At 45.7% G+C, this 13,435-nt stretch overlaps 1 protein-coding gene across 1 annotated transcript in view; it reads left to right on the top strand.

Annotated features, from left to right (window-relative positions):
- Nucleotides 1-4,424: 4,424 nt before the first annotated feature.
- PYGL (glycogen phosphorylase L) overlaps nt 4,425-13,435 on the top strand; it is a 35,428-nt gene continuing 26,417 nt past the window's right edge. Inside the window, exons 1-5 of the mRNA XM_039534143.1 lie at nt 4,425-4,579; nt 4,957-5,215; nt 8,275-8,376; nt 11,134-11,212; nt 12,505-12,608. Of these exons, the coding sequence (XP_039390077.1) occupies nt 4,973-5,215; nt 8,275-8,376; nt 11,134-11,212; nt 12,505-12,608 (528 nt within the window). The 5' untranslated portion in view covers nt 4,425-4,579; nt 4,957-4,972. The remainder of the gene's footprint in view (nt 4,580-4,956; nt 5,216-8,274; nt 8,377-11,133; nt 11,213-12,504; nt 12,609-13,435) is intronic.

Raw genomic sequence — 13,435 nt, 5'->3', positions numbered from 1 at the left:
CAGTATCTGTCTACCGACAGTGGCCAATGCCAGGTGCCCCTGAGGGAGTGAACCTAACAGGCAATGATCAAGTGATCTCTCTCCTGCCATCCATCTCCATCCTCTGATGAACAGAGGCTAGGGACACCATTCTTACCCATCCTGGCTAATAGCCATTTATGGACTTAGCCACCATGAATTTATCTAGTCCCCTTTTAAACATTGTTATAGTCCTAGCCTTCACAACCTCCTCAGGTAAGGAGTTCCACAGGTTGACTGTGCGCTGCATGAAGAAGAACTTCCTTTTATTTGTTTTAAACCTGCTGCCTATTAATTTCATTTGGTGACCCCTAGTTCTTGTATTATGGGAATAAGTAAATAACTTTTCCTTATCCACTTTCTCAACATCACTCATGATTTTATATACCTCTATCATGTCACCCCTTAGTCTTCTCTTTTCCAAGCTGAAATGTCCTAGCCTCTTTAATCTTTCCTCGTATGGGACCCTCTCTAAACCCCTAATCATTTTAGTTGCCCTTTTCTGAACCTTTTCTAGTGCTAGAATATCTTTTTTGAGGTGAGGAGACCACATCTGTACACAGTATTCGAGATGTGGGCGTACCATGGATTTATATAAGGGCAATAATATATTCTCAGTCTTATTCTCTATCCCTTTTTTAATGATTCCTAACATCCTGTTTGCTTTTTTGACCGCCTCTGCACACTGCATGGACATCTTTAGAGAACTATCCATGATGACACCAAGATTTTTTTCCTGACTCGTTGTAGCTAAATTAGCCCCCATCATGTTGTATGTATAGTTGGGGTTATTTTTTCCAATGTGCATTACTTTACATTTATCCACATTAAATTTCATTTGCCATTTTGTTGCCCAATCACTTAGTTTTGAGAGATCTTTTTGAAGTTCTTCACAATCTGCTTTGGTCTTAACTATCTTGAGCAGTTTAGTTTAGATGGTGACTCATACTTCTTCTGAAGATTCAGAATCTCCAACCGCAAGGAGAGTCATCCTTTCTCACCATCCAATCAGGGAAGAACCAACATTAGCTTTTGAGTTCTTGCAACTGGGACTGGAATTTTCTAGTCTCTTTCTGCAGAACAACTTGTCATATCAGCTTGTGTCAGACAAGTTAGGCCATAACTGTTGGCACCATCTTTATGGTACATACTTTGAACACAGGCTGGCTTGCTCCGGTCAGTAACTAACCTCCACAAGTCTCTTTCTATGGGCCCCTTTGTGGTGCATCTCTTGGCCAGTTTTGCAGTTATGCTTGCTCAAGTTTTTTTTTTTTTTTTTTTTTTTTTTGGTTTCAGATAAGATCTTTAATTTATCCAGGCCCCTCTTTGTTCTTTCTAGAATCCTCTTTTCCATTAATTTCATGAAACATTCTAATTCTCCATTTGTAGGGAAAAGCTAATTTCACTCACTTGCACACACAAATGTCCGCAGTTATTTTCTTCTATTGCATGTTTTCTTTAAAGTGCTTGCTCAAGTTGCAGTTTCTCCTTCTCTGTGAGCTGCTTAACTGGACTGTTTAAAGTTCATATGATTAGCCAGAAGCTGGGAATGGGCAACAGAGAATGGATCACTTGATGATTACCTGTTCTCTGTACCTCTGGGGCACCTGGCATTGGCCACTGTCAGAACACAGGATACTGGACTAGATGGACCTTCCGTCTGATCCAGTATGGCCGTTCTTATGATTTATACGAAGTCCTTTCCATATTCTTTGATGCTTTTAAAACTTGTTTTACTATTTCATTATACAATACAAAGTCACTTCAAGACCTGTGGTTTTCCAGCAGGTCGAAACAGTTGTGTAAATCTTCCTTTTCGGTTCTCCTGGTTTTAACAACAAAGGTAGGACCTTGGTATGTCTGGCTAATGGCTGAACGGAGTCCGTGCGTTACCAAACAGTTACATTTCTGATTATTCCACTCTGTGGTCAAGTGTCCCTATAAATACACTATTAGGTTTCAATTATTTTTATTTACTGCCTCTTTCAGCACCGGTGTATTTCATTAACTTGACAGCATAAGCATGCTTGATTGCAAACATTAGCCTTCCTTCCTTCTTCACTTTATGACTTAAACTAAAATAAATCAATATGAATGCAACCTCTTTCTTTCCTAATGAGATTCTCATAATGTAATTCCTATGTGTGTTGGGCTAAGTTTCCAAATGGCTTGGCCCCTGATTAAACCTCTGGTCTATAGGCACAAATCTCATGTGTGCATTTGGACCATCACTTAAACATCTAGCCACTCAACAAGTCAATATAAATGCCATCCCCTCTGAGATTTAGACACCTAAAGTGGGGGTCTGTCAAAGGGTGGGCACTCCCTTACCAGCTGTGAGAAAGGTCTGCAAATAAAACAAGGTTTGCCTACTATTTCCAAACTTTAGCAGAGTCCCAAATAAAAATCCTCCCTTTCCTGGTTATGACACACTCCCCCCTTTTCTTTCCTGCCTATTATTTTACTGTAGTGTAATAAGCCCAGCTGTAGCTATTCCACAGTCACTTAATTTGTCCTGGTCAGATTCTGACCTATCCAGCATGGAAAGCAGGGGTGCGGATTCTCGTTGTACCAGGGTGGCACTGCCTAGAACCCAGACTGGTAACATGTAATACCCCATCACAGAGCCCAAAAATGTAGATACCCCAAATCAGAGGCTAATATTTGAAAAATTAGCCTGTTAATTAGTCTCTAAGGTGCCACAAGTACTCCTGTTCTTCTTCCTGCTAAATGTGTGTATGTCTGGGGAACAATGACTATGAAACTTCTTAATGATGGACACAGTTATTTTTCCAGTCATCTTACCAGGTGGGTGCATTACATTCTGATGAATATGGAGGAACTCTCGCTGGGCCAAAGAGTTTAGTGGCAATTAGCACATGTGACTGCAGTTACCAGGTGACCATTAACACAGGCTTAGTTTTACTAGTGATTTTCACATCTCTGAATTGTGTAGCCACTATGTTTTCATTCACATTTTCTACATACCATTTTTGTAGCTGCTCTTAAAGCATTTATTTCATGGAGGATGTAAAATCTGTGTTCTTGGTATGGCACTTGAAACTGATAACTTACTCCACACTTTGCCATAGTTTTGACTGGCCGGGGCGGCAGAACAGTCTACTTTTCTCAGTCCTGTTTCTTTGGTTTGATTGGCTTTACCAAGCTGGACTATGATAGAGAGATAGGTCAGTGGTTTGAGCATTGGCCTACTAACCCTAGGGGGCTGTGAGTTCAATCCTTGAGGGGGCCATTTAGGGATCTAGGGGGAAAAAATTGCCAGGGATAGTACTTGGTCCTGCTAATGAAGGCAGGGGACTAGACTCAATGACCTTTCAAGGTCCCTTCCAGTTCTATAAGATAGGTGTATCTCCATATATTAATACACAGAACTGGAGAGTCAGTACAAACATAGCTGTCAGTTAACAGAAAAGTAGAAGTAGTATTTCATTCTTTATCAAGAAACTCTCCCGCAAGTGAAGATGGAGGTAGACAACAACTAGTTGGAAGCAAGATAAGATCTAATTTCCAGGGTGTGGTAAACCAACAAGAACCAGGCCTTGTAGCATTTTCACTTGACTTCAATGGGAGGCAAACACGCAGAGCAGTTATGGGAAAAGCAGGCTAGCCAGAACAAGGGGAGGGTGTGGACGAAACACTCCGAAGAAGGAGGGTTGATGTTTCTTTCCTTAAATTGTAGCTCTGGGCGAGGATTTGATTTTTAACATTTCAGTACATGGAGATAAATTCCTTCTAAGGCTGAGAGAGAGCCAGGGGGGGTGAGCGAATATCTTTTATAGGCGCAGCCCTTCTGCTGGTGAGAGAGAGGCGCTTTCCAGCTACACGGAGCTCTTCTCCAGACCAGAGCTAGTCTCCCCTGTGGTTCGCTCCTCTCCTGCTTGGCTGCGCTGGGAGGGAGGCCAGGGCAGCACTAACCCAGCCTACAGTTCTTGTTTCTGAGACGCGCTCGGCTCCTTCCCTGGGCTCCAGGGAGGCGGTGCACGGAACTGTTTGCGAAGAGCTCCTTGGGGGCCGGCCTCACCAAGCTGCCAGTTTGTTACTGGGCCAGGGAGCAAAAGTCCGCACCCGAGGCTGCTGCAGCGGAGTTTGTTACCACCCCGATTCTGCCTTTCTCGTCAAACCCGCCCCACCAAAGCAGCCGCAGACCAGGCTCAAAGGTCGGGGGAAGGGGGGGCAAGTCCTTGCAAACGGGCCACCGCAGCCCTCCCCGCTTTGCAGCCCCGGGGTCCTTCAGCAAACAAACACCGGAGCCCGGCGTGTGTCCGCGCAGGCGGCAGGCTGGGGCGGGTTTCTCGGCTGTCGCGCCCCGCCCCGCCGGCTGCGCCCAGGGACTGCAGCCGGAGGGAGGCTGTTTGCACAGAGCGGGGCCAGCCAGCCGCCCGCCCCCACCCCGGGAGGAACCCGCCAGCCCCGGCCGCGAGTGGCTGCTGCCCACGCCGCTCCCAGCGCGGCAGCCAACCGCGGGCTATAAATACCGGCGGGCGGGGCACCGCCGCTCCCCGAGCCCCGGCAGACGCGTCCATAGCCGCCCCGAGACCGGGTGAGTGGCCGCCCGCCCCTCGCTGAGCGTCCCCCGGGGGGCGCCCTGTGCTGCGGGGGGAGCGGGGACCCGTGGGGGGAATGGGGCCCCTCCCTGTGCCCAAGCGCGCCCCATAGGCCCCCCCCATTCCTGGAGGGGGCCAGCCACCCTGCGTGCCCCCCCTGGAGGGGCCTGGGGGTCCCCACACACCAGCCCTGTGCGTGTGTGACCCTTTTCTTCCCCTCCCCGGATCACCCAGCCCTTCCCCTGCGGGCTGGCGAGGGGTAGCCAGCCCCCGTGGGGTGGGCGAGAGGCGCCCTGGGCCCCCTTCCCTGCCGGCTGAGTGTACCCCAGGGAGGGGAGCAGCCGGGGCTGAGCGTGTGGCCTGCCCCCCGCAGCCCCGGGCCCGTGGAGATGTCGCGCCCACTGACCGACCAGGAGAAGAGGAAGCAGATCAGCATCCGCGGCATCGTGGGGGTGGAGAATGTGGCCGAGCTGAAGAAGGGCTTCAACCGGCACCTGCACTTCACCCTGGTCAAGGACCGCAATGTGGCCACCCCCCGCGACTACTACTTCGCCCTGGCGCACACCGTGCGCGACCACCTGGTGGGCAGGTGGATCCGCACCCAGCAGTACTACTACGAGAAGGACCCCAAGGTGAGCCGGGGAAGCACAACATCGGGGGGTGGGGGTGCACTGGGTCTGCGGCGAGTAGGTCCCCAAGGTTCAGGGAACCCAGTCCAGGATTACTGGGGTACACAAGCCCCAGATGGGCACCAGGGAGGGCCCCTCAGGAGGTGGGTAGCTGAGGGCCTGGGGGAGCATACTGGTGTGCACGGTACCCAGGGCACAGTGGGGGGTGGGGAGGCACTGTGAGTTGGGGACCTGCCCAGGGAAGTGGTCCCAAAGCGGGGACACAGCCGTATAAATCCCTCAAGTTATGGGAAGGATGGGGAGCTTCTGACCCAAGACCAGGAGTCCTGGAACAGCTTGTCTAGTGAGGGTGCTGAGAGCCATCGAATGAAACTGCAAAACCTGTATCTGATGGAAACCACTTCGAGCCAGGCGTGCCTGTTTTTATGCTCAAGACCCTCCAAGGCTCAGGAGTGGGGAGGCTACTTCAAGTCTGGCACAGGGGCCGCCCTGACTAGATGCTGGAGATGGGGAGGAGACATTACTGCCCTATCTTAAACCCCTTGTGAGCAAACCTTGCTAAATCTCTCCTTGCTCTTGCTTTGGATTCAGCTGGGACCAGAGGTTTTTAGGGAGAGACGTGATCTGCTTCCTCGTTTGTCCCTGGTTCCAGGAGCTGGATTTAGACCAACTAGGTCACTTTAACTTGTTTTGCTAGTTGAACAAAACTTGGCTGCAAACACCAATATCCAACGCTTGGAAAGAAAGTGTTTGCTGTGTTGCACCGCAGCGCTTCCTCCTGTGTGTTCCCACCCCCTTTTGTATTGTCCAATGAGTCTGGTCTACCAACAAATATCTCAAAACCCTTTTAGGGTAAATTAGTTTAAGGGATCAAAAAGGCCAGCGTCAGCCTCTAGCTGACAATTTTGCTCAAAATAAAAGTAAAAGTAATTGGTAGTGACAGAACTTCAAAGCTGTATGTGCTTTAGAACTAGTGTTTAAAACTTTCTTTGAGCATTTTAGGAATACTTTACATGAGCCACTGCAAAAGTGTAAGGAGCCTCTTTTTATGACTATGTTGTGAAAGTGCCGCGTGAGCCGTGGTTCACAATTGTTTATATATAAACTCACTTTCTTATATTGCTCTGAACTTCAACTGAAGAAGCCTGTCAAGCCAAAGTACATCTTTCTTACTCCCTGGCTAGATTTCTTAACTCTGATCCTTATAATGTGGCAATAAGAAACCAAAAAGTGCAGAACTGTCATATCTCAAGAGACTTGTGTAGTGCTTCCTGTGGTCTGCAGCATTGCACATACAGGTGGCATTTTTTTTCTAGGAAAACCCAGGCCCTGTAATTCAAAATTTTTTTAGAGTAGATGAGGCTTTTAGCAGCATACATGTACTTCATGGAGACCCAGGGACTTCAGGTACTTGTGGGAACTAGGAACATTGTTGGATCAAATGTAGCGGAGGAGGATGAGAACTTGTGTATCACATGACTAAGTGTGACATGTCCATCCTCTGAGCCCTCGGGCTCCGCTGAGAAGGAAGGGACTGAAGTAAAAAGATCAAGCAGTCTCAAGTGAATTGGCTTAACATTCTTCTAGGGTCATTGCTTGTCCACTTTGGTTTATACTGAACACAGAACTGTGCTTGCTAGTGGATTAAACAGTAATCCAGTTTGTGACATGATTTGAAAGCCCCTCTCAATCTATCCAGTCTAATTACGTATCACAAGGCTGATCCCTCATTTGCTCAGCCAATGATGATTTCTCATATGTCTGCTTTTGCGAAACGCACCTTTGCGCTTTCTCACACCCTGGCTTACATGTGGAAGGAACCCCCTGTCAACATTCACAAAGCTGCCACCTTCTCTTCTAAATCCCTGCTTACACCCAACCTCTGCTGTGATGCGCACAGATCACTAGCAGGCATTGGCTCGAGTGGAATGTAGCTGTGACTACGGTGACCATTTATGCAAATATACTTGTCTTTACTGTTACCTTACCTCTCACCTATTGTATATTGTTACAGTCCTAGATTGTGAGCTCTCTGGGTCAGGGGGACAAGTCTTTTTGTTTGAGTCATTTGTGCAGCACCTAGCACTGTAGAGCCATGGTCCCGGACTAGAGTCTCTTAGCACTACTGCAATAAAAATAACAAGCCTCGGAGGAAATTAAATTTCAGGGAACAAAGGCTTGTATTATTTAGAATATTTCCATCAAGGGAGATTATATCTAGATGGTTTTGTTCAGGAAACAGGAGTCGCTCTTAAAAGCACTCTGTGCATTGGAGTCTGGTCACTTGTTTGGTGTTTTTAAAGACTGGTTTAATTTGAAAGGGCTGCTTCATTTACGGTTTAACTCGGTTTCATAGACATAGGGCCGCATACTGCCTTTGACCTGAACATGCATACCTCCCATTGATACAGTGAAACTGTCGGTCGCAGGTTAAGGCTCTCGAAGGAGTTCTGATACCTTTGTTCAAACAAAACTCAACCTCGTCCACCTTGGACCTACCAGGCCCTTCTCCTCTCCCTGTGTGAGCATCAATTGTTTAAAACTAGCAGTGAGGCTGTAGAACACAGGGTTGGAAGCCGTTAGGCCTTTCCCCCATGTTGTTGCATGGCATGCTTTATAAAAAATTTTTTTTCCAGTATCCACCCTAGTTCCAGCCTTTCCTTTGGTTACATGTACAGCATATTAGCAAAAGGCCTGAAGCAGTCCGTCTGCAGACTCCGGAAGAGAGCTGCATGGGGTTATCTCTACAATCCTAAAGGCTGAAAATGCCTTTTTTTTTTTAGTGAAATCTGTGGGTTAGGATCCCTCACTCCCTGCCCAAAGTGGCTTATGAATTTTTAAAGCCATGCTTATTTTAAATCAAGGCATCAGCCAATAATCAGGATTTTCTATTCAAGGTGTAACCTTAACAAAGACTGAAGAGTCCTCCTGATAATATAAGCTGGTTTTATTACTCTTGGATTTAGAAGATGCCAAAATCATGTTTCCAGATCTTGAACATTTTTGGGGAGACTGTTTCTACATGTTTCAGTAAGATTTGCTTTCATTTTTCTTTGTTTCAGAGAGTTTACTATCTCTCTCTAGAATTTTATATGGGCCGTACCTTACAGAACACCATGATAAACCTTGGATTGCAGAATGCTTGTGATGAGGCAATTTATCAGGTAAGTGTGTTTATAGTGTGGTTTAGCTGACTAATATTTAGTCACTAGGGTTTGTTTGTTTGCAGGGGATGGAGAATATTGTAGACCAAGAATTCAATTGATAGACACAGTTTTAAATGGCCAAAGTAAAGGTCTTGGAAGAATGTTAACTGACTGAGTGTTCAGTGGGTTGGCTACATAAGGAAATGTCTTTGCTTTTGGCACCACTGGTTGACAGGATGTTACTGCATTTACAAAATTTCAGCATCAGAATAAACCTCGGGGTAAAATTCAACTTCCCCTTTTAACAGGAACAGAAATGTTACTTGTCACTGCTGTCTGAGGCTTGCGGGCTGGTCGCAGAGTAGGTGGTGTATAATAGTTACTTCTTGGCTAACAAGAGTATGTATATAAACTATTAAGTGTTCTCTAAATCCAGAGTGACTCATGATTGTTTAGTAAAACGGAGACATGCTGTACATTGATTTATTACTACCAGAGCGTCAAACCTTAACATTAAATTAGTCTGTGTTTTTGAGCATAATAGTCCAAGACTTTGGGGCAAGTTCCTCCCTGGCTTAAGGAGGCATAACTCCATCAGCTCCAGTGGACCAAGGTTATCTTTGGTCTGCAGTTAGCAGTGTTACTCCTACTTGTGGTTGTGATCCCAGGTGATACAGAAAGTGATCTTAAAATCAGCCAATAAACCATCAGCCTGTATTCTACCTGAAAACGTAGTACCCAGCTACAGCAGTGTATGTAAAACATATGCTCTGATACCCTGGACATGTAAATCCTAATGCTAAAGAGACGGCAAATTGAAATCCACTTAATGTCACAACTTGCTGGAGTCTCAAAATTCTGTGGTCCTGATTCTCAGAGGTGCAGAGTTCTCTCAGTTCCAACTGAGGTCAGTGGAAGCCTTGGGTTCTCAGCGTATCTGAAAATCCAGGCCCTAAATCAGGTTATTAAACTTTGGGAAAACAGAAACCTGTCCATTAGATGGTTCTCTCTAGAATCAATAGTGAAGAGTGGAATAAAACTAAAACATTTAGGATGGGCTTGAGATGACTAATGCAAACCCACTCATGGCTTGGCTTTGTTCCACCATTCATCATTGTCCGACCGCTACTGTCCTTCCAAAGCTTTGAAAGTGGCTTTATTCCATTCTGCCCTTCACTGTCCTTGTACTCTTGTTAACAGTATGCTCTCTAGAGTGCGGGGCGTTTTTAAGCAGTTACACAGCAGGAGGGATATTCTTTGAACAACTGGCTCTCCTTTTGAAACATGTTTATTTCTGAATTTTTCACTTATTTCACTTTCATAATACAAAGAGAATAGCAGTAAGGTGAGGGACTTGTTTTCACAGAGGAATGTGTTAAGATGTATTTGAACAAAGAATCTAATGTTAATGTACCTCTGGAGTTACTGGAATGTACTGTTCTGGTTGATTGGAGAAGATATTGTTTAAATGTGTTTTTGTTACATGGATGGTTCTATTCTGAGAAATTTTCAGCCTTGGTACTTGATTATTGGTATGAACTGAGTAATAACTTTATAAAAAATTCTTTAGGTCTTTTCAATAACTAAAAATTAATAATTTAACTAGCAGTAGGTGCTAGCTTAAATGGATTTTTCTAGAGTATCTAAAGAAGTCTGTTTGTAAAATATAATGTTGAAATATAACTCTAATCTAGTGCAAATGCAAGGTCCCTGCCCCATATATTGCTAGGCCTAGTTTCATGTGGCATAAACTGAGTTTTCATACAGAGTACAGCATTTTCAAAAATGTTCTATACGAAGGCACAGCAACTTACCTACCGAAAAAATGCCTAGCAAACTTCTGTGTTAGAATCCAGTTCCAGTCTCCTAAAACTTCTTCATAGTATGTACTGTGAGTTGAGAGGTTACCTTGTTAGATATAAGCAATACAGGATCAGAGTTGGTCTGTATTTGGATGGGAAACCTTTGCAAAAATTGTAAAGTAGTATAGTATATGTGACACCTACTGCCAGAAACAAAGCAATGCCACAGCCAGGTGTGAGGGGGCACTGTGCTTCTGGAGGCACTGTCTTTTGAATGAGATCTAAGGCCGATGTCCTGACAGCTGAAGATCATAAAAATTCTCTGGCACTCTTTGGAAGAATAAGTGTGTTAGCCCTGGTGCCCTGGCTAACAACCAATGAAGTATTGATGCTTTTCATTCTTAGTTACCCTAGTAGTTTCAGGTGGCTAAGCTATTCATTTAACGTCCTGAACTCTTGCGTAGTGTTCTTGTTATAGGTGGTTACCATCCTCCAAAAGGAGCTGTGTTTCACTGGTGGAGGGCGAAATGTTTCTCTTCTATGTTGTGAAGTTTTGATGAGCACTTTGGCACCTTCAGATGAAAGGTGCTATATAAATCGGTGCAAGTGGGCTGGGGTTGAGGGGCTTACGTGGCTATTGTCCACAGTGCCTGGGACGGGTAGGGCAGCAAAGGTGCTTTGGGGGAAATTCACTGTTGCAGCTGCAGAGATGAGTCTGGTTAAGCTTGGAATCCAATAAAGTAGTTCCTTCTTGAGCACCTGCCTGCCAGGATAGTAACAAGGGATGATGTTGCAGTGCTGAATTAATTGTGTTCAGAGCAACTGGTAAATGGGTTCTTTGCAGTAGCTCTGTTTGCATCTTCGTTCCTGTATTTCTCCTGCTCCCTCGTGGCAGAGTGGATGTTGTAAATGTTCATTCTGTCACTGAGTTCAAGAGCACCAAGAGCATCATCTCTCTTCTGTATCTATTTAGCTAGGGCTGGATATAGAAGAGCTGGAGGACATTGAAGAGGATGCTGGCCTTGGCAACGGAGGTCTTGGAAGACTGGCTGGTAAGGGAGCTTCCGGGACGTTATGATTTGAGAACTTACCAAGCAGTCCAGTGCATATTGGGCATCCTTCCCATGAACGCGAGGAGCACTTGTCTTCCTGCATTGTGGTAGAACTTAGGGGCTCTCCAACCAGGGCCCCGGTGTGACAGGTACTGGCACACACATAGTACAAGGACGGTCATTGCCTCAAAGTGCTTGCAATTAGCAGTTGACGAGACACCACAAGCAGACACAACCAAGGGGAGACAAGGTAACAACATAGTCATCCCAAGTAGCATAATAAGGAGCAGTCCCAGCACATAACTGCCTAATCATAAGTGTAAATTAAATGCTCATGCCACCTTGTAGCATGAACATTGTGGACAATGCTGGTGGTAGGGAAATGAGGTTAATATGCAGGGCACTAATTTGTCCCATCTAGGTGATCTCCCTGCCTTTCCCTCACCCCCCTCCCCTAATAAAAATAATTCCCTTTCATTCACTAAGCTGTCAGCCAAATAGTTTAGATATGGACTGTTTCACTCTTGGACTCCACCTGGCACCTTCAGTCTGGCCTCTCTTTCACAGAAGCTCACTATCTCCCCTCCTCAGGCAGGTGCTAATTGTAACTTGCAAAATGTTGACTCCAGAAAGTAGAGAGACTGGCTGAATAATAGGATAACAGACATGCAGATATGACTTTGCTATATTTGAACTAGTGGCCCTGCAAATGCTGTCTGTAGCACAGGACTGTTTTGGAGGAAGGTGCGTGTTGGGGGAGGGAGGGACGGACTATGATACTCTTGGTTCGTATTGGTGTAGTGCTGCATGTGGGTCTGATGAAAAAGGAAGTGGGACTGACTTCCAGACCCCGGTGGTGATCTCCAGTTGCTTGAGTATCAGACCACCCTTGGGCTTCATTGTCTACTCAGAACACTCTCCAAGGCCAGCTGTATCTTGACTCCCATCCACACCTGCTTTCAATTGGTGTTTCTTTAGTCCTCCAACTACTTGTTTCCGTAGCATGGAAGTTGATACGTGTGGTGTGGCAGGCCTGGAGTTGGAGCCATATGCACAACTGGGGAGGTGGTATGTGGTGTTGCATGGTAGGCAGACAAGGAATTAAAGCAATGGGAAGATGTGGATTGGAACAGAGATTGACTGTGTAAATGCACCATTCAACTTAGCGCACAGTAGGGAGCCCCGTGGTTTTTATATTTGTGATGCTTTGTAAGCTTGTTGCTTTTGGGGGCTGATGAAACCATAATGGGAAACATCACTAAATATGTCCCTAAATTGTCTGTCCTTAACAGCTTGCTTCCTTGACTCAATGGCAACACTTGGGCTTGCTGCATATGGATATGGCATCAGATACGAATATGGAATCTTCAACCAGAAGATCCGAGATGGATGGCAGGTACACATAAGCAGAACCCTGCTGTTTCCCTCCCCTCCTTCTAGAAGAACAGAATGCGTCCTTTAAACACCGACACTGAGGGCATGGGTCACTTGAGATGTTTTGTCCAGTTTATCACGTGTTGTCCAAGTCTTAGTACTTTAGATCTCTTGGGTTAGATTAATTTAGGCAGTGAAGCTGCATTTTGGGGAGCCAGTACTAGATGCAGCATTCTGTTAACTGTAGAAACATGCCCTGAAAGTCTGAAATGTGAATTATTTGGGCAGGGGGACGCAGGGTGGAAGGTGTTGTTCCCCGTCCCCCAGGGAAAATATAAACGCTCTTCTAAATCCCGCCCCCCTGCAATTGGCTTTTTGATAAGTATGCCTCAAATCCTAAAACATGAGTTACTCTTGCTTGTAACGTGGGGAAAGACAGGGTCATTCCTCCAGCAAAATACACCCCTCCCCCCCCCCCCAAAAAAAAAAGACAGAATCCTTTCTGCCCACCCCTCTGCAGCCACCACATAATGCCTCAGTGGACCAAAACCAATGTGTGCCTGCCCTTGTGTCTGTAGCTATTTAACCTGATGCATTGTCAGGCCACACTCCATGCTGTTACATTAGATGGCTAGTGTACAGGATCTTAAGCCTTTTAGAAAAAAAATGCTAAATTTTACATTTCTACTGTTGCAAAAACATGTGCTTAATCTAGAATTATTAAAAATTCAGCTGCTTAAGAAGGTGAGTTTGCAGGATCTATTTAATGGTAGCCAGGGGACAGGCTGGGATGCTTGGAATTTCAGCATATCAACATCAAATACACAACACACACACTCTTTTTTTCAG

Source organism: Mauremys reevesii, linkage group 4 (genome assembly GCF_016161935.1).
Source record: "Mauremys reevesii isolate NIE-2019 linkage group 4, ASM1616193v1, whole genome shotgun sequence".
Taxonomy (NCBI): domain Eukaryota; kingdom Metazoa; phylum Chordata; order Testudines; family Geoemydidae; genus Mauremys; species Mauremys reevesii.
Note: the sequence above shows the minus strand (reverse complement) of the source record. Positions and strands in the feature narration are given on the sequence as shown.